The sequence below is a fragment of the Mucor velutinosus genome (assembly GCF_035048745.1).
Source record: "Mucor velutinosus strain NIH1002 chromosome Unknown tig00000041, whole genome shotgun sequence".
NCBI lineage: Eukaryota > Fungi > Mucoromycota > Mucoromycetes > Mucorales > Mucoraceae > Mucor > Mucor velutinosus.
The window spans coordinates 1,814,969-1,833,100 of record NW_027041905.1 but is presented as its reverse complement, the minus strand read 5'-3'; the positions used below and the strand labels follow the sequence as shown (position 1 = coordinate 1,833,100).

The 18,132-nt window shown below is 42.1% G+C and overlaps 5 protein-coding genes and 1 non-coding gene across 6 annotated transcripts; 1 reads left to right on the top strand and 5 right to left on the bottom strand.

The window, feature by feature from the left end:
• Window positions 1-1,383: 1,383 nt before the first annotated feature.
• On the bottom strand, window positions 1,384-1,746 carry ATC70_000776 (uncharacterized protein; the record flags this gene model as incomplete). Its single annotated transcript, XM_064820186.1, has 1 exon — window positions 1,384-1,746. One exon carries the CDS (start codon window positions 1,744-1,746, stop codon window positions 1,384-1,386), a length of 363 nt encoding a protein of 120 aa, XP_064684106.1.
• A 2,665-nt stretch (window positions 1,747-4,411) lies between these two features.
• ATC70_000775 (uncharacterized protein) lies at window positions 4,412-7,330 on the bottom strand (the record flags this gene model as incomplete). The annotated part of the gene is made up of 2 exons (XM_064820185.1): window positions 4,412-6,708; window positions 6,796-7,330. 2 exons carry the CDS (start codon window positions 7,328-7,330, stop codon window positions 4,412-4,414), a joined length of 2,832 nt encoding a protein of 943 aa, XP_064684105.1.
• A 422-nt stretch (window positions 7,331-7,752) lies between these two features.
• ATC70_000774 (Integrase catalytic domain-containing protein) lies at window positions 7,753-8,670 on the bottom strand (the record flags this gene model as incomplete). Its single annotated transcript, XM_064820184.1, has 1 exon — window positions 7,753-8,670. One exon carries the CDS (start codon window positions 8,668-8,670, stop codon window positions 7,753-7,755), a length of 918 nt encoding a protein of 305 aa, XP_064684104.1.
• Window positions 8,671-9,188: 518 nt separating this feature from the next.
• On the bottom strand, window positions 9,189-12,122 carry ATC70_000773 (uncharacterized protein; the record flags this gene model as incomplete). The annotated part of the gene is made up of 1 exon (XM_064820183.1): window positions 9,189-12,122. One exon carries the CDS (start codon window positions 12,120-12,122, stop codon window positions 9,189-9,191), a length of 2,934 nt encoding a protein of 977 aa, XP_064684103.1.
• Window positions 12,123-12,547: 425 nt separating this feature from the next.
• Window positions 12,548-13,504, bottom strand: ATC70_000772 (uncharacterized protein; the record flags this gene model as incomplete). Its single annotated transcript, XM_064820182.1, has 1 exon — window positions 12,548-13,504. One exon carries the CDS (start codon window positions 13,502-13,504, stop codon window positions 12,548-12,550), a length of 957 nt encoding a protein of 318 aa, XP_064684102.1.
• A 662-nt stretch (window positions 13,505-14,166) lies between these two features.
• Window positions 14,167-14,239, top strand: ATC70_000771. The gene has a single exon. It is a non-coding gene; the product is annotated as a tRNA-Phe (tRNA).
• The last annotated feature ends 3,893 nt before the right edge of the window (window positions 14,240-18,132 follow it).

Sequence of the window (18,132 nt, the reverse complement as noted above, 5' to 3'; positions counted from 1 at the left end):
TAGCTACACCAGCGTTTTTCTCGATACAAATTGCTACAGAATTATGCTACTTTCAAAACTCAAGGAGTATTAATACTTCAAAGTCTGATTTTGGATAATACAAACCCTGAAATCGGAAACAGTTATTCGAAAACACTTTTATACATCCAAAATGTAATAGTATGGGGTAAAAGATAGCAAACCATGACACTGAGACATGTTGGGAATCAATCATACACGACGACGTATGCTTCGCAAGGCATATCGCATTGGGAGGACTTGGTACCTAGTGTACTGCTCTAGCTATATGACTTTTCTCACATAGTGAATTTATTAAAGAATATTCCTCGCATAAAACTGTGCGATAGATGTCAGATCGAATAATTGCATCTTGTCTTACTTTTGAATAAAGAACTTAAATTGTATCTATTTAGATACCCCTTTTATTACAAACACAACACTATTATAAATGAAAGATCAATAGGAAATCAACTAGTTGTAACCCTTTGCTACTTCAACCTCTGAGCCAATCAGATTGCTTGAAAACTCCGCTGACCTAAAAAAAATTTGCGAGGGTTTCCCTCTGTTTTGATGTGAGGCAAAATTTTAAGCGCCGCTAGGTATACCAAATCTAGCCCTGTGCTATCATTAAACTTTCCCCAGATGCTAGAGCATGCCTTACTTACACCACCTAGCTTTAGATTCTGGCGTTGAGACCCTCAATCATCACTAAAGTAAGTAGCGATAACCAAGTGGAGGCAGCCTATCCAACTCCTAGCCTCGGATAATGTCTTGTTGAGCTTCAGTGATAGGCACATCCACTACAACGTAATAAAGAGGTATGCTTCAAAAGAAACATAATAATAATAAAAGAAAGAAGAAAAGAACATACTACTATACTTCTATAGTAGTATGTGTAGGCAAAAAAAAAAAAAAAAAAAAAAAGAGACGTTCACACAAAGCGAGTCAAAGAAACGCATAACAAACACCACATCAAAGATGTTCAAAAAAGCTTCTTGTTGCTGTTGCAATATAAATGCATACATGAGCAACGTGCATGGTAGTAATAGTCGGATGTAAAGCAACATGGCACAAATACGCACAACTGCAGAAGCAACAGTGGTATTATAAGTTTGCAATGCAATGTAATGACTAATGTTGTTTCATGTAAGGCTACAGAGGAAACACTACCAAAAAAAGAAAAAGAAGTAAGCGCAACAAGGCAAACATGATGAATGCATTATCACGATAAAGCAGGCAATAACACAAACGTTCAAAGAAGTATCATATTATTGTCACCAGAAGAAAAAAAATACTTACCACTTACCACAGCTAGAGATAGACCAGAAGATACACAATCACCGGATATAGACCACAGAACGAGCATACAACAAAGACAGTAGATTAGGAGCGACCAGCAACAACAACATCAGCAGTAATACCAGCACCATAATAGAAAGACCAAAAAACGAATGACACCAGAGAGCGAGCAAGCACCAAAGACAGTAGACCAGGAAAGACCAAATTAGCAGCAGCAACACCAGCAGCAACACCAGCAGCAACACTATAGAAAACCGAAGAACGAGCGACACCAGAGACCAGCAGGCAAAGACTAAAGAAGCAGCCACTAGACATGATAAACCAAAGAAGCAGGCAGTAGAGATAGCAGAGTAATGGCAGCAGCACCCACGCCAAGTAGGCAAAAGAGTTATCAAAACCTAATAAACAAATACAGTTAGTGTTAATTCTACGCCTTCCAGTGCTCATTATCGAATAATACTTAATATATTTCACTCCAAAGAAGCAGTATCAAGTCTTTCTAACAGTACAAGACAGTGTTATCAGAAGCTAGAGTGTTATTACCAATCAAACGGTTTCCAAAACCACCATGATTTAATGCTAAACGCGATTTGCAAAAAGGGTAAAAAAACGAGGGCATGGAAAAATGAGAGGGTACCCTATCCGACGTCACGACCAGTAGATTTAGTCTCAGTCTTGTGCCGTATCAGCCTTAATCGCGGCAATTTAATTTGAAATTGTGCAGTGATATTTTCGTGTTCAAACTTGACTTGATCTCACATCCTTTAAACGCTTTTGTTAAATTTGACTATGAAAACTGTCGTTATCACACCCAACCTTCTAATACATGTCTAGAGGGCTAAAGAAGCCGCATCAAATGATGCTGATTACATCTAGCTTTTAGACCGAAAATAATGAGCAATTTCCAAAAATATGAAAACAGATTTTCTGTGAATATGTTAAAATTTAGCGTATGAAGATCTCATAAAAAGAGTTTTCAATGTTGCGTTTCATCTTTACGATCAATTTGATCTAATATGTATCATAGAAAAAGGCTCCATTTTTGGGGTGAAAAACGCGATCATTTGATTTTCTAGAATTTTCCCTTGCTGATGCTCATGGAAAAATGATGATTTTCATGAATTTGCAACGACCCAAAAAAATTGAGATAAGACATCAGGAAGTAAAGTGTGGCCAAGAGGAGGCGTGTGGTGCTATTCCAAACGCTCAAAACGCTTTGTGGCATGAGTTACTCGTACTTGAAAATGGCTAGATTTGAACAGAATTCGACCTAAAACGACAGCGTAGTGGGTTGCGTTACCAGAAGAGTAAGTTACGGTTCTGTCTGATAAGCCAGATGTTCTGTATTGTACATTATGAAATCTCTAGTATCAATCCAAGACGTGGAAAGGCTGTCTGCCCTTCGTGGTGAGATGCACACTGTGGAATACATCCACTATGATCTGCATTCCGACAGTTCATCCAGTTACCAGATTTAGATATAAACTGTATGTACGCTGGATTAGATGTACGATATCGATTTATACTATAAGAAGATATGGACTTCAGATACGCTAGTACTATAAGATTCATACTATATAAGATATAGGCTATAGATGGCACCACGGACATGGATGGCACTATAGACTTATACTTGTATTCCGACATTGACTACGGATGTTTACCATATCTGGATAGGCACCAAGATTAATGCAATATGAGCTTGTTGCTTCAGATGTGCACTTCATGATCCACGCTATAAGACACATGCTTATATCCGTGATACTAGCTACAGATACTTTATGTACTACAGACTTGTACTATATATGAGACATGCTATAGACATGCATACGATATGCTATAGACATGCCATATATCCGGATACATGCTAAAGAAGTATGCTCATCAGCGATATACACTCAGATATGTACTATTGATATAGACTAAGGAGACTGTACCTATCGGATACATGCTACTAGATTGATATTAATTATCCTTATAGAAAGGATAGATCAGGGTACTTCGGATGAGAGTCTAATTATTCATCCAGACAGAGCTAAATCATGATTAGCTTGCTGGAGTTGTCTTATAGCATGATTAGACATTAGTTGATCTGAGTTGACTTATTTGTTAATACAATTAATAGAACTTTTATCAATTGTTATAGTATATAAGAAGGATCATCTACCTGGCCAGTAGAGAGACTTGAGTTTACTTTACACCTGTCAGTTTGATAATAAAATATACCTTTATCAAGTTGACTTCATTGTTTTTCATTCTTTTTTTCCGTGAACTTTAGTCTTATAAAGCCTCAAATTCCACACACTAAGCATTAGTTAAGCTCTATTTCTTTGTTAACTTTATTTATTACATTTATCTGACAAGGCGACGAAATATAGGAATTGCGGGTATAGCTCAGTTTTAATAACGGTTTTTTATTTATTTACAATTGTAGTCAACTGCGGAATCGGTATGATCATATGTTGCAAGACTAACAGTGATTCGGCGGGAAAAAGCATGTTTAAATTAAAGGTTGAGGAGAGCTGCTACAGGGAGGGGACCAGTAATGAAAACTGGCATCAAAACCCACCAAAGAGGAGAAACAGAAGGAAGAATGGCAATGGCCGCGCCGCAAGACGGGGAGACGAACAGGACTCAAGGTAGAAACCGGCCAGACGCACCGCAGCACACCTAAACGTGCAAGCGCAAATACCGAGTAACATGCCAGGTTAGAAAGGCGGAAAATATGGATGCGAAGGTGGGATTCGAACCCACGACCTCTCGGCATACTCACTGCTTCCGCATGAAGCTCTAACCAAGTGAGCCATTCAAACATCCATGCGGGTATAGCTCAGTTTAAAGATTGTTTTTATTTATATACAATGTTTTATAATTGGGCACTCGGTATGAGCATATGCCATAAAACTAGTAACTATATAGACTAAGGAAAGAAAACCTCAACAGAGACAACGGAAAAGATGAGGAAAAAAGTTTGAGATGGCAGTAAAAGAGCAGAAGACTACTTGTAGTGGCACGATTGATCTTGAGGGATGAACCAACGGATGGGAACTTTGATTTGACTTACCACCGAGGCACCGCACAAAGAAAACAATCGGCCAAACGTTCATCTCAGTTAGCCATGAGAGGGAGGATAGAACCACAATGATCCGGGATCAGGATCAGGGGCGATAGTAGCCAAAGGGGGGACCAGACAGTCGATTGCATGAAGCAAGGATAGTAACGCAGACCAGTATACTGGAGGACCAGCAGAACCACTTATAGGCAGCATGTTCAGGGCATTGTCAATGACATGTACACCAGGAGGAGCAGCAGGCAGAGCATCCCACAGATCACGATCCAAAGCACGACATTGAGGGAAGTGATTTCGAGAGATGAAAGATCCATCCATGCAGGGACATTCCTCACGCATGTTTGCAAAACGACCAAGACGCCAACGAACCAAACGACTACGAGCAGATCGACCAATAGGTAAGTACAGTATGGGATCAGGGCGAGAGACAGAAGGACGGCACGCACGAAGCAGAACATGTTTACCAGTAGTAGTAGCAGCAGCCAGTTGTTGGTCCACCTGATCTTGCCAGAAGTCAGAGAAGTGAGCCTTGAGACCAGCAAATGAAGGGACAGGGTTAGGCAGAGATCTATACAAACTGTTTTCACAGACGTACCGATCCAGTCGAGTGTACGACAGAGCACCACGCAGAACCACCACAAGACTATCCTCAGGTAGAGTAGCAGAACGAAGAGCATACCTAGTTGCCAAGACATTATACCGATGTTTCATTGAAGGGAGACAGGTAATGTGCTTAGCAACGTTGAACCAGGAACCACCCACGAACATACCAACCAGCCGGTTTTGGAGCTTGTCAAGGGCCTCAAAGGTACGATAGTCAAGATGAGATATAGCGAGGCCATACTCAATCTTGGGTCTAACGAAAGCCTTGTACAGACGAGAACAGAGCAGCAGAGAGAAACCATTACGGTTGACACCAACAGAGTTCAGCAAAGCCATAACCTTGACAGCACCAGCGGACCGCAGAGACAAGATACTAGGAGCATGTAGCCCTTTATATCGAAATGGCATACCAAGATACACAAACTCATCTACCACCGGCAGCGGCTCATTGTAGAGAGTAAGACGAGCATCAGAGAGGTCAGCAGGAGAACCGAGCACAGCACATTTAGATGGCTTCCACCTATAACCAAGACAGACAGAGTGTTCAGCAGCAAGATCCAACATAGACTGGACACCAGACAAAGACCCAAAGATAGCAACATCATCGGCAAAGAGCAAGCTATTGATGGCAATAGGACGACTAGCACCAGGAGGACTGACCATCGTAGCACCAGTATCAACAGAACGCAAAAGATTCGGTAAGGAGTTGATATACAACGAATACAAATGAGGACTGAGTACACCAGTAACAGGAGAGAAAGCAGCAGAGGTATGATTAGCAATCAAGACTGAGACTGAGACATCGTCAAACATGTTCATCAAAAGACCCAGAACAGGACGAGGAAGTGTAGAACCAGACAGGGCTTGCCATATAACCCTACGATCGACAGTATCATAAGCTGACTTGATATCCAAGAAAGCCACCACAGGATAGCGACGGTGAGTCAGAAAGTAATCATGCATCAAGTCATGCAAGCAGAGGGCTTGATCCAGAGGACTACGTTGAGGGCGGAAACCACCTTGGGCAATGTCAAGGGCAGGAGAATGGGCATCCAGCTCAGGCATGAGAGAGAACTCAAACAGTTTGCGCACAACAGAAGTCAGAGAAATAGGCCTATAGTTGGCGGGATCAGAAGCATCACCTTTCTTGAAAATGGGAAAGACTTGGGCTTGGCGCCAGAGAGCAGGAGTATAAGACCATTGATAGCAGAGGTGAAACAGCAGAGAGAGCACTGGGGCAATTTCTGAGGTCAGAGCTTTTAACATCTCAGCCTTGATATGGTCAGGACCAGGAGCTTTGTGAGTCGGCAGACGTTTAATACACAGTACCAAGGTATCAGTATCAAACAAAGACATGTCCGCAGGGAGACAGAAAGGCAAGTCAGAGACCATAGGAGTGACAGGAGCAGGACGAGAAGCAGTATTTAACAGAGCACCTTCGTAGACCGTAGCCAAATGAGAGCCCATAGTAGCAACAGAAGCAGCAGGACCATCTGGGTGACTGTACGTAGGTGAAGACTCTTTATTGCGCTTGATGCGTTTTATAGCAGCAGTAGCTTTTGAGAAGTCTCTTTCCAGAGCACCACAGAACTTATGCCAGGACTTGCGCTTAGCAGACTGTACCAGAGAGCGAAAACGGCGATGAGCTTGCTTGTATAAGACCCAACAATCAATCTTAGTATACCCAAGGGCATACCGCCATCGACTGTAGAGACGATCCCGTTCAGTAGCCGCGTCTTAGATTTCTTGCGTCCAGTATTTCTTCCAATGGCCAGGACGGCCAGACTTCACACCTATTGAGCTATCCAAACATTCATACAAACATTGGTTCAAAGAACCGTTGAGTGCATCAATGTCGGGACGAGTACCAGGAGGAGCAGACACCAAACCAGAGAGAGTAACAACCAGAGGAGCAACAGAAGATCGAAAGGATTCACGGAGTAGGCCCAAAGGCCTCTCTTTCGTCAATTTCGAGAGCTTCCATTGCCGCCTAGGAGCCAGAACAGAATCACCAGGAGCCACAGTGTCATCAAGAGGTGGCACATACTCGAAAGTAAGTGACATCAATCGATGGTCAGAACCAAGAGACAGATCAGACTCAACCACCAGTTGAGGGTTCACCAAAGCAACATCACCAATATTTGTCAGAAACAGATCGATAATACTACTCAATTCTTGCTGCTGCCGAAAAGAAGAGTAAGTCTTAACACCAAAAGCCAAAGACGCATTAAGCACAGATAAGCAATGTTCGTCAAACCAAGGTTTGAGAGCATTACCACGAGCATTAGAGATAGCATCACCAGTGAGAGGACCCAACCGAGCATTGAAATCACCGCAGAGAATAGTATCCCTAGTCATAGGTAATGAGCTGAGGGCCGAGAGCACCTTATCAGAGGATAAGGGTGGAGGAAAGTAAACACAATGAACCGTTACGGTGCCAACCTTGAGAGACAGAGTGTGCGGATTGTATGAAGGGAGTTGGAAGACCGTAAAGGGGCAAGAAGGAGAGACAAAAGCAGTGATACCACCAGAACCACGGTTGAAAGCACCAGGTACTTTTGAACCATACAAGTGATATTGAGACCAGTCAATCGGATAGGAACCAGAAGTGAGCCAAGTTTCAGTGACAAACAGAACATGAGTATCAACAATATGAGAAATAACATCATGAACTGTTGTTTGACGAAGACCATTCGCATTCCAAAGAGAGAGAGAGACAAAAACCGGGGGGACAGACACATTATTCAAATTACCAGACCATGATTCATTGTTAAGAGACATTAGATCTCCATTTCAGAATCAGTAGAAGTATCACGGCGACGCTTGAACAAGAAAGCAGCCTTTTTAGGGTCTTTTTCCTTTAGTCGGTCCATAGCACCAGCAACAGCCTCGTCCAGTTCGGCTTGACCTATCCATCCAAGATCCAGGAACCAACGGCCAACACTACTCACATTAAGTGGGCGGATATGGGACAAAGCATCTACGCTGCGAGCATTGACCATCTCAGCAATAAGATCCATTCGATCGTGTTCAGAGTAGGCATCGTACTTTGGGTCGGCAATATTAGCAGGATTCAACGGGTCAAAATCCTCCAATATTTCCGATTCACTTGCACGGAGCAGAGCCAAGAATTCAGCAACATATTGGGTATGTAGGAGAATACCAATAGCTTCGGAGGCAGGGAAGTTGATGTCGAGGATACGAGACGTATCCACCCCAATGGCCTTGAGAGTGCGTCGAATTTCAGAGCGTAAGATCTTACCAGATCTACCAATATATACATATTGATATCCTTGGGGACCCTTAGCAGCAGACGTTTTGAAGAGACGACCAGCAGCCAACTTTCTCTTAGTAGCTTTAGTTGGATCAGGGCGATGTGCAGCCTTCTTAGCTATAGCAGAATAGCTAATAGTACCAGAATCAGTGGTGGCAGTAGCAGAGGTGGTGGATCCAGATGCCCCTTTGATGGGGGTGCTTGTAACAGAATCCTGTGACGTGGCTCGCAATTTTTCAATGACCAGATCCTTGTCGTGTAAAATTTTTTTCAAGGCTTGGTTTTCCTTTTCCAAAGCATCGAGACGAGCCAAAATACCATCATGTTGATTAACACGTTCAGAGAGAGAGGCAAGTTGTTGTTGTAACTGTTGCATGATAACAGTAACCTGATTCATATCAGTTGGGTGTTGAAACTCGGGCATATTGCTGATTATTTTTTTAGAAATTGTTGACGATCCAAAAAAATATGAGGGAGATGTTAAATAAACCTGAAACTATAACACAATAGACAGAGACTAAAGGCAAGTATACTGGTATAGTTTTGGAGTTGATTGAGTTGCTGATTGTTGGGAAAATAGCGTTTTTCGTGATTCTAAGGAGACTTTTTACGGAGAGGGTGGCAAAAAGTGATGAAAAACGGAAAGAGATGCGGGTATAGCTCAGTTTAAGATTGGTTTTTATTTATATGAAATTTAGTGGGCACTCGATGTGAGCATAGCCTAACTTCAAGAACAAATATAGAGCAAGTAACTAAAAAAAATCCTCCAGAGCACTTTCAAAGGGACAAAAAATGCAGTGACAAGAGTATAGGACATGGAGACTAGTGGTGCTCACATTGAGGATCTCGAGGGACAACCAACGGATGGGAACTTTGATAATGACTTACCACCGAGGAGCCGCACGTAGAAAACAACAATGGAACATGTTCATCCCTGTCAGATCAACCAGTACTGGAGTACCAAAGAGACGCTGGATCTGGATCCGGAGCAATGACAGCCAGAGGATGCACAAGGCAATCGATAGCATACAGGAGGTTCAGTAGAGCAGGCCAGAAATCAGGAGGACCGGCAGAGGCATTAGTGGACAAGCAATTAAGAGCATGGTCAATACGGTGCACACCAGGTGGAGCAGGCGGCAAGGCATCGATCAAGGCAGGATCAAGAGCACGACAGTACATAAAGTGATCACGAGAGATGTAGACACCTGCAGGTGACATACAGGGACACTCCTCACGCATGTTAGTAAAGCGGCCAAGACGCCAGCGGACCAAACGACTACGGGCAATACGACCAAGAGGCAGATAGAGTATGGGATCAGGCCTTGTGGTATCAGGACGACAAGCACGAAGCAAAGTATGACGACCAGTGACAGTAGCAGCAGAGAGTTGGAGATTAACCTGATCTTGCCAATAAGCAGCAAAGGTAGTACGCAAGCCAGCAGAAGAAGGAACAGGGTCAGGCAGCGACTGATACAGAGGGTTTTCACATATAAAACGATCCAACCTTGTATAGTGCAAATGGGCACGAAGCAGAACCAGCAGACAATCGTCAGGCAGAGTATCAGCACACAGAGCAAAACGGGTAGCCAGGACATTGTAGCGGTGTTTGATACTGGGAAGACAGGTAATGTGCTTGGCGACATTGACCCAAGTACTACCCACAAACATGCCAACAAGTCGGTTTTGCAGAGTATCCAGAGCAGTAAAATCACGAGCAGAGAGATGCGAGATGGCCAGACCGTATTCAAGCTTAGGACGAATAAATGTCCTGTACAAGCGAGAGGAGAGCAGCAAAGAGAAACCATTGCGGTTGACACCAACAGAGTTTAACAGAGCCATGGTCTTGACAGCACCAGCAGAACGCAGAGACAGAATACCAGGAGCATGCAGGCCTTTGTATCGGAATGGCATACCAAGGTATGTAAATTCGTCAACGACAGGCAGGGCTTCATTGTATAGTACAAGAGGAGAACCAGCAAGAGCAGCAGCAGTACCAAGCACAGCGCATTTGGAAGGCTTCCACCTATATCCAAGAGAGACAGAATGACCAGCAGCAAGATCCAACATACGCTGAACCTCAGACTTTGAACCAAAGACAGCCACATCATCAGCGAACAGGAGACTATTGATAGCAATAGGAGCATCAGCACCAGGCACAGGCAGCATAGTAGCACCAGTAGCACCAGAACGCAAAAGACTTGGTAAAGAGTTGATATACAACGAGTACAAGTGAGGACTGAGCACTGAGCCTTGCAGAACACCAGTGACAGGAGAGAAGGCAGTCGAGTTGTGATTAGCAATCAAGACAGAGACAGACACATCATCAAACATGTTGATCAACAGACCCAGAACAGCACGAGGAAGACTAGAACCAGCCAAAGCAGACCAGATAACACGACGATCGACTGTGTCATATGCTGACTTGATATCCAAGAAAGCGACAACAGGACGACGACGGTGCGCAACAAAGTAATCATGCATCAAGTCATGCAAGCAGAGGGCTTGATCCAGAGGACTACGTTGAGGGCGGAAACCACCTTGGGCAATGTCAAGGGCAGGAGAATGGGCATCCAGCTCAGGCATGAGAGAGAACTCAAACAGTTTGCGCACAACAGAAGTCAGAGAAATAGGCCTATAGTTGGCGGGATCAGAAGCATCACCTTTCTTGAAGATGGGGAAGACTTGGGCATGACGCCAGAGAGCAGGAGTATACGACCATTGGTAACACAGAGTGAACAACAGAGACAACACCGGAGCAATCTCAGAGACCAAGGACTTGAGCATCTCAGCTTTAATATGATCTGGACCAGGAGCTTTATGTGTTGGGAGCCGCTGAATGTGAGATACAAGAGTATCAACATCGAACAGTGACAAATCCACAGGCACACAAAAAGGCAGAACAGAGTCAAAAGTGGGGGGAGCAGCAGGACGAGTAGCAGTGGCAAGCAGAGAGCCATCATACACCGAAGCGAGATGAGAACCCATAGCAGTGACAGAAGCAGCAGGACCGTCGGGATGACTGTAGGTAGCAGAAGACTCTTTGTTACGCTTGATGCGCTTGATAGCAGCAGTAGCTTTTGAGAAATCCTTTTCTAGAATACCACAGAACTGTTTCCAGGACCTTCGCTTTGCAGCTTGCACCAGGGAGCGAAACTTGCGATGCGCAATTTTGTATAAGGACCATTTTTCAACTTTGACAATACCAAAGGCATGCCTCCATTGACTATAAGAGTGATCACGTACAGTAGCAGCATCCTGAATTTCTTGCGTCCAGTACTTCTTCCAATGGCCAGGACGACCAGATTTCACACCAATAGAACTATCCAGAGATTCATACAAACATTGGTTCAAAGAACCGTTGAGTGCATCAATGTCGGGACGAACACCAGGAGGAGCAGACACCAAACCAGAAAGAGTACCAACCAGAGGAGCAACAGAAGATCGAAAGGATTCACGGAGTAAGCCCAAAGGCTTCTCTTTCGTCAATTTCGAGAGCTTCCATTGACGCCGAGGAGCCAGAACAGAATCACCAGGAGCCACAGTGTCATCGAGAGGTGGCACATACCCGAAAGTAAGTGACATCAATCGATGGTCAGAACCAAGAGACAGATCAGACTCAACCACCAGTTGAGGATTCACCAAAGCAACATCACCAATATTTGTCAAAAACAAATCAATGATACTACTCAATTCTTGTTGCTGCCGAAAAGAAGAGTACGTCGTAACACCAAAAGCCAAAGACGCATTGAGTACAGACAAGCAGTGTTCATCAAACCAAGGTTTGAGAGCATTACCACGAGCATTAGAGATAGCATCACCAGTGAGAGAACCCAACCGAGCATTGAAATCGCCACATAGAATAGTATCCCTAGTCATAGGTAATGAACTAAGGGCCGAGAGCACCTTATCAGATGATAAGGGTGGAGGTAAGTATACACAATGGACCGTAAGGGAGCCAACCTTAAGGGACAAAGTATGCGGATTATAGGATGGGAGTTGATAGACAGAGTAAGGACAGGAAGGAGAGACAAAAGCAGTAATACCACCAGAACCACGGTTGAAGGCACCAGGTACTTTCGAACCGTAAAGATGGTATTGGGACCAATCTGTAGGAAAAGAGCCAGAAGTTAGCCAGGTTTCAGTAACCAGCAAGACATGAGTATCCAGGACATGAGAGAGAACATCGTGAATCACTGATTGACGAAGACCATTGGCATTCCAAAGAGAGAGAGAGACAAATAAGGAGTGGACAGGGTTATCATTTTGGGTATACAGTATCGAGGACTCAGTGGTGGAACACATTATTGTTCCATAGCAGAATCTTCATTGGCAGAGTCAGCATTAATCTTGCGACGGAACAAGAAGTTAGCCCTCTTGGGTTCCTTCTTTGCAAAGCGTTGAATGGCATCACCAACAGAAACAGAAAGGTCTTCGTCACAAATCCAGCCTTGCTCAACAAAGTACTTACCAACACCACTGACATTCAGAGGACGTAGGAAAGCTAAGGTTTGCAGACACCGAGCAGCAGTAAATTCCATGATCAAAGCAGTACGTTGATCCAGAGTCAAAGAGTCATACTTAGGATCAGCTATGTTAGCAGGGTCCAAAGGGTCAAAGTCGAAGAAGAATTCAGCCTCACAAGCCTTCAAAAGTGCAGTAAAATCCTGAACATATTGCACATGCACCAGGATGCCAATAACATCGGATGCTGGGAAACAGATGTCAAGCACACGACCCAAATCAACGCCGGCTTTGCGCAAGAGAGAGCGAACTTCAGAGCGTGCAATCTTCTTAGATCTACCAATATAAACATATTGGTAACCTTGAGGACCTTTACGAGCAGCAGTTGTAAAGGCGCGACCAATAGCAAGACGCTTCTTAGCTTGCTTAGCTTCAGTAGCAGGATCAGGAAGAGTAGCAGCAGCCTTTGCGACATTTGCATAGCTAGGTGATTTAGTAGCCTTAGTATTCATAGAGCCAGTAGTAGTTTTGAGGGTTGACCCCTCTACCGCCGTGGGCCGACTCGAACCAGAGGGGACCACGTGACCGGAGACTGCACCCTGCAATTTTTGAATTGCAAGGTCCTTGTCCTGTAAAAGTTTTTTCAACTCTGAATTCTCTTTTTCCAGAGTATCTAAACGAGCAAGAAGACCATCATGTTCGTTGACGCGAGCAGTAACCGAGGTAAGTTGTTCTTGGAGCTGATTAAGAATCATTTGAAGCTGATTCATATCCATACCCTGTAGATTGGTGGCCATGACGGAGAATATTTTTTTATAAATTTGAAAATTTTTAAAAAAATATCAAGGAGATGTTCGACAAATTTGAAACTATAACACAATAAACTGTTACCAAAGGCAAGCAAAGTTGTGTAATTTCGAGTTGTTGGAGTTGGTAGTTATCGAGGAAATACGTTTTTTCTAGTCTGGAACAACTTTTTTCCGAAAACGGTGGCAAAAAGTGTTGAAAAACGGAAAGAGATGCGGGTATAGCTCAGTTTAATATTGGATTTTATTTATTTACAATTGTAGTCAACTGCGGAATCGGTATGATCATATGTTGCAAGACTAACAGTGATTCGGCGGGAAAAAGCATGTTTAAAATTAAAGGTTGAGGGAAGCTGCTAAAGGGAGGGGACCAATAAAGTAAACGGCATCAAAACCCACCAGGGAGGAGGAGAAACAGAGGGAGGAATGGCAATGGCCGCGCCGCAAGACGGGGGAGACGAACAGGACTCAAGGTAGAAACCGGCCAGACGCACCGCAGCACACCTAAACGTGCAAGCACAAATACCGAGTAACATGCCAGGTTAGAAAGGCGGAAAATATGGATGCGAAGGTGGGATTCGAACCCACGACCTCTCGGCATACTCACTGCTTCCGCATGAAGTTCTAACCAAGTGAGCCATTCAAGCATCCATGCGGGTATAGCTCAGCTGGGAGAGCGTTAGACTGAAGATCTAAAGGTCAGGTGTTCGATCCACTTTAGCCGCATAATTTTTTTTTGCAGAGCTACGAACTGTAGTGTATATAGACGCTGATATGTTACAAAGCGAATTCGCAACTATCTCGTCTTTCTCTTTTGCTATTACTTTCTCTCAAATCACTTGTCTAGTCTATACAAATCAATATTGAAACAACCAGAATTATACTGCTGTGAATAGAGATATGGCTATTGAGTAGACTTTGGCAAATGTATATAAAAGAATAGAATTGAGATAAAAGATGATTTTTATTATTTTGCAAATTGATTTGATATTTCTACTAATTATAAGGTTACACACAAAGTCTGTGTGTACCTGACACTACCATGCAACACATCAGCACGAACTATGGGCATTATTTCTTAAATTAATCTCTAGAGGCACCTATTTATGATCAGCAATGCAGATATCAACATATATTACTACCTTGGAATCAGTTATAGTACACTCGGATGATCATACAGACATCCTATTTTCAACATTAACCTTCTCTTTAGCAAGGATCTATAGACAGACATTAAATTAGTATGAATAGCATATTACGTTAGGACATGTAAATAAAATCATCTATTTTTTTTTAATCAAAATCTTTATATCAATCTTTATATTACTTTACAATTCTTAACACTTCACAATATAGCTCTGTTAAATATCTCAAATTAGCTTTGATAGATCCCTTGAATAGATATTTCATTCTGAAATCTTTGTATGTATTTCTTTTCCTCTTTTCTTTTATACTTCCTTTATACCAGTTGAACAACTATAAACCTGATGCTCATTTGATAGCTAGAACTGCTTTGGCTAATTAACTATTACCTTTCAAACTTTTTCATTGAAACTATACACATCGCTCGCTACTCGCTTGTAACATTAGGATAGCTAGAATCTACAGCTATCGACAATGAACCCAACGAAGCTGACAGGTTTGCGTTAACAGCAAATGTTTCAGGAAGGCAGCGCCATCATAGAAGACAAAAAGGGCTTTTATGAGCACAAAGCTCAACTAATGCGCTTGTTTTGAGAGTTAATGGCATCCAGTGAGGCAGGCAATAAAAGCAATAGACGAGGCTAGCATAGCAACACAGTCAAATCTATGAGGGAAAATGCTAGCAAACCTACAGAGGATGAATCTAATTTGCACTGTGTGCGGAAATCACTTGAAAAAAAAAAGTTTTGTCAAAAATATCAAGAGAAATCTCGATAGACACGCTGACAGAATTGTGGTATATCTTACCTTGGATGAGGCCAAAGAGACAATCGCAAATTACTTTATGAATCGCTTTGGTGTGGAATGGAATTCGAGTGAGATTGATGAATTAATAGAGGAGAAAGTAACGAGTAAATCAAGCAAGCAGTAGCATTTCTTATACACTATTCATTTATTTCTTTAGCTCTCTATACAAAATTTACTAGCATTTAATCTATTTTTTTTAATATATAGTTGTTTCAATTTCTTATGTAATTAACAAAATGATTGCTTTTTGGTATTCAAATGAAGATTATACTTCAAAGCCTGCAATGAGGCGACCCCTTTTTATGCTTAATAGTTTTGATAACCATCGAAAGTAAGAAAGACTACTCGCCTCAGTAGAGTTCGCTATCATTGCGAAAGACTACTCGCCTCAGTAGAGTTCGCTATCATTGCTGATGTCAACTAACTGGATATGCGACACTTCTTCCAGCACAGTAGCCATTAGCGGTGATAGATCAGCCATGAAAAGCTCAATATACAGCTCACGCAACTCGTACTATCCTCAAACAGGCCAACTTGTGTGGAAAACATGTATTTATTGAAATATAATAGTTTCGTTCTGTAACCTGCTACTACTAAACGAAAAGCGTGCGTAATTGTGAATCTTTCTCTTCTACAATGCTCCACGTTTACATCAATGCGAGCAACTCATATAAGCATACAGCATGTTAACATTACCTCTAACTACTCAAAAGAATGCAAAACACAGCTAAACACTGATGCATTTGAGTAGTGATTTCTCGCTTTGGACGCCGTTTTAAACAGCCAAAATAACACCAAATAGCTGCTCTCACCTATAAATTACTCCCTGATACCTTTGCCCAACTTTTTTGTGGTCGCCAAACTTCGACCAAAAGCCATGAGGTATACTCCATGATTTTCAATGAGAATCAAGCAATCGCGCTTTTCACCTGAAAATCGAAGATTTCTATTATGGCATACGAATGTGTTTTTGCCTCGGATGGCTCTCTACCTTCGCTTCGGTGAGTACCAACCTGCGCAGCGGCAGCTCGCGCTGTCGATTGCCCTTGTTCATCTTATCAAAATACTCCTACTTTATTTTGACCCTCCACTTACACATGAAAACCCTTCATATTATCTGTAGATATTATTATGTAATGCTCTACATCCATATACACGTAGCTATTTCATATACGGGCAAGTATCTCACAGTTATTATCCCTTTTTAGTCAAGAGTGTGCCTAATACAGCAAAATCTCAATACCTTTGAGCTGCGTTTTCTTGCGTTCAAGGCCGTTTTGGATCATCAGAATAGTACCAAACAGTTACTATCATCTGGCAGTTACTTTCTGACACGTTTGCTCAACTTTTTGAAGACCCAAAAACATGGTTGAAATTCGACCAAAAATCATGAGGTGCCCCTCATGGTTTTCATTAAAAATCAAACGATCGCATTTTTCACCTTGAAAATGAAGACTTTTACTATGGTATGTATTGAATCAAAGTGTTTCTCTCGATTCAAAGCAACTTCTGAAACCACTCAAATGAGGCTTTCATATGCAAAATTTCGACTTTCGGCCAGAAACCTCTTTTCATATTTCCGTAAATTGCTCAATAGGTTTATTCAAAACACCTACCTTACTTGGTACCATAGGATGCGCCTTGAAAAGCACTCCAAGAAAGCTTAAGGAAGCATGGTATGATAATCATATTTTTATAGTCGAATCTGGCAAAACAGTTGAATCAAGTCGAAAAATTATCAGAATCTGACCAATCTAGAGTAGACTCAAAGCCTGAATTTAAATTAATTTTGGCGGCTGGTGGGGCCGGCTGGCAAACTCAATGCCCTTTTAATCATGAAGGCAATACAGTAATAGACACTTTTGAAGCGTATGGAAAGCAGGTGGCAAACTACATAGCACTGTTGTTAAACATGCCATTTTCCTTGAATTTTATATTCAATAACGGCAGTCTACCAAAATACTTATCTTTTTTGAGATTTTGAAAATGTCTAAAACTTATTAATTTATGAGCCTTTCGACTCTTTGGGGTAGTTTCTTGACCTACACTTCGCTTTTGTGGAAGCCAAACTACGTTCAGGCGGCTAGTTATAGCATATGTTAAATAAAAACGTTTTTCTCGATCCAAACTAACCTTTGTAATTTGGTATGTAAGATTTTATATGGAAAATCTCGACTTTCTTGCCAAAAACCTCATTTTATATTTTCTAACGTTGCTCAATAAGTTTATTTGAAACATATATTACGTTTGACATCATTGAATGCGCCCTAAAAAGCTCCCCAGAAAAAACATTGGGAAGTATGGTTTGATCGTCGCAATTTGCATTGTCGAATCTGGCAAAATAGGTCCTGTTTTTTAAAAATTCTGTTTACTGATTGCGCCGCGTACACAAAGAGTGATAGGTCAGTGTGAAGAAGCGTGTGCAATCATGATAAGTAATATGTATAAGAAATATAAAGATAAAGCATAGAGAAGCACTAAGCTATACTATACTATACAAATACTACTATATAAATATACTACAGGAAGGAATGGCACTGATCCTCATCAATGGTCTGACGAACATTGTTTCGGATGCTAGCCAATATGGCTGTTTGGTCAATGGGAACCTTGTCGTAGATAAAATGCATATGTGCCAGCCATAGCTGTGAGAGTGTAGTAATGAGGAT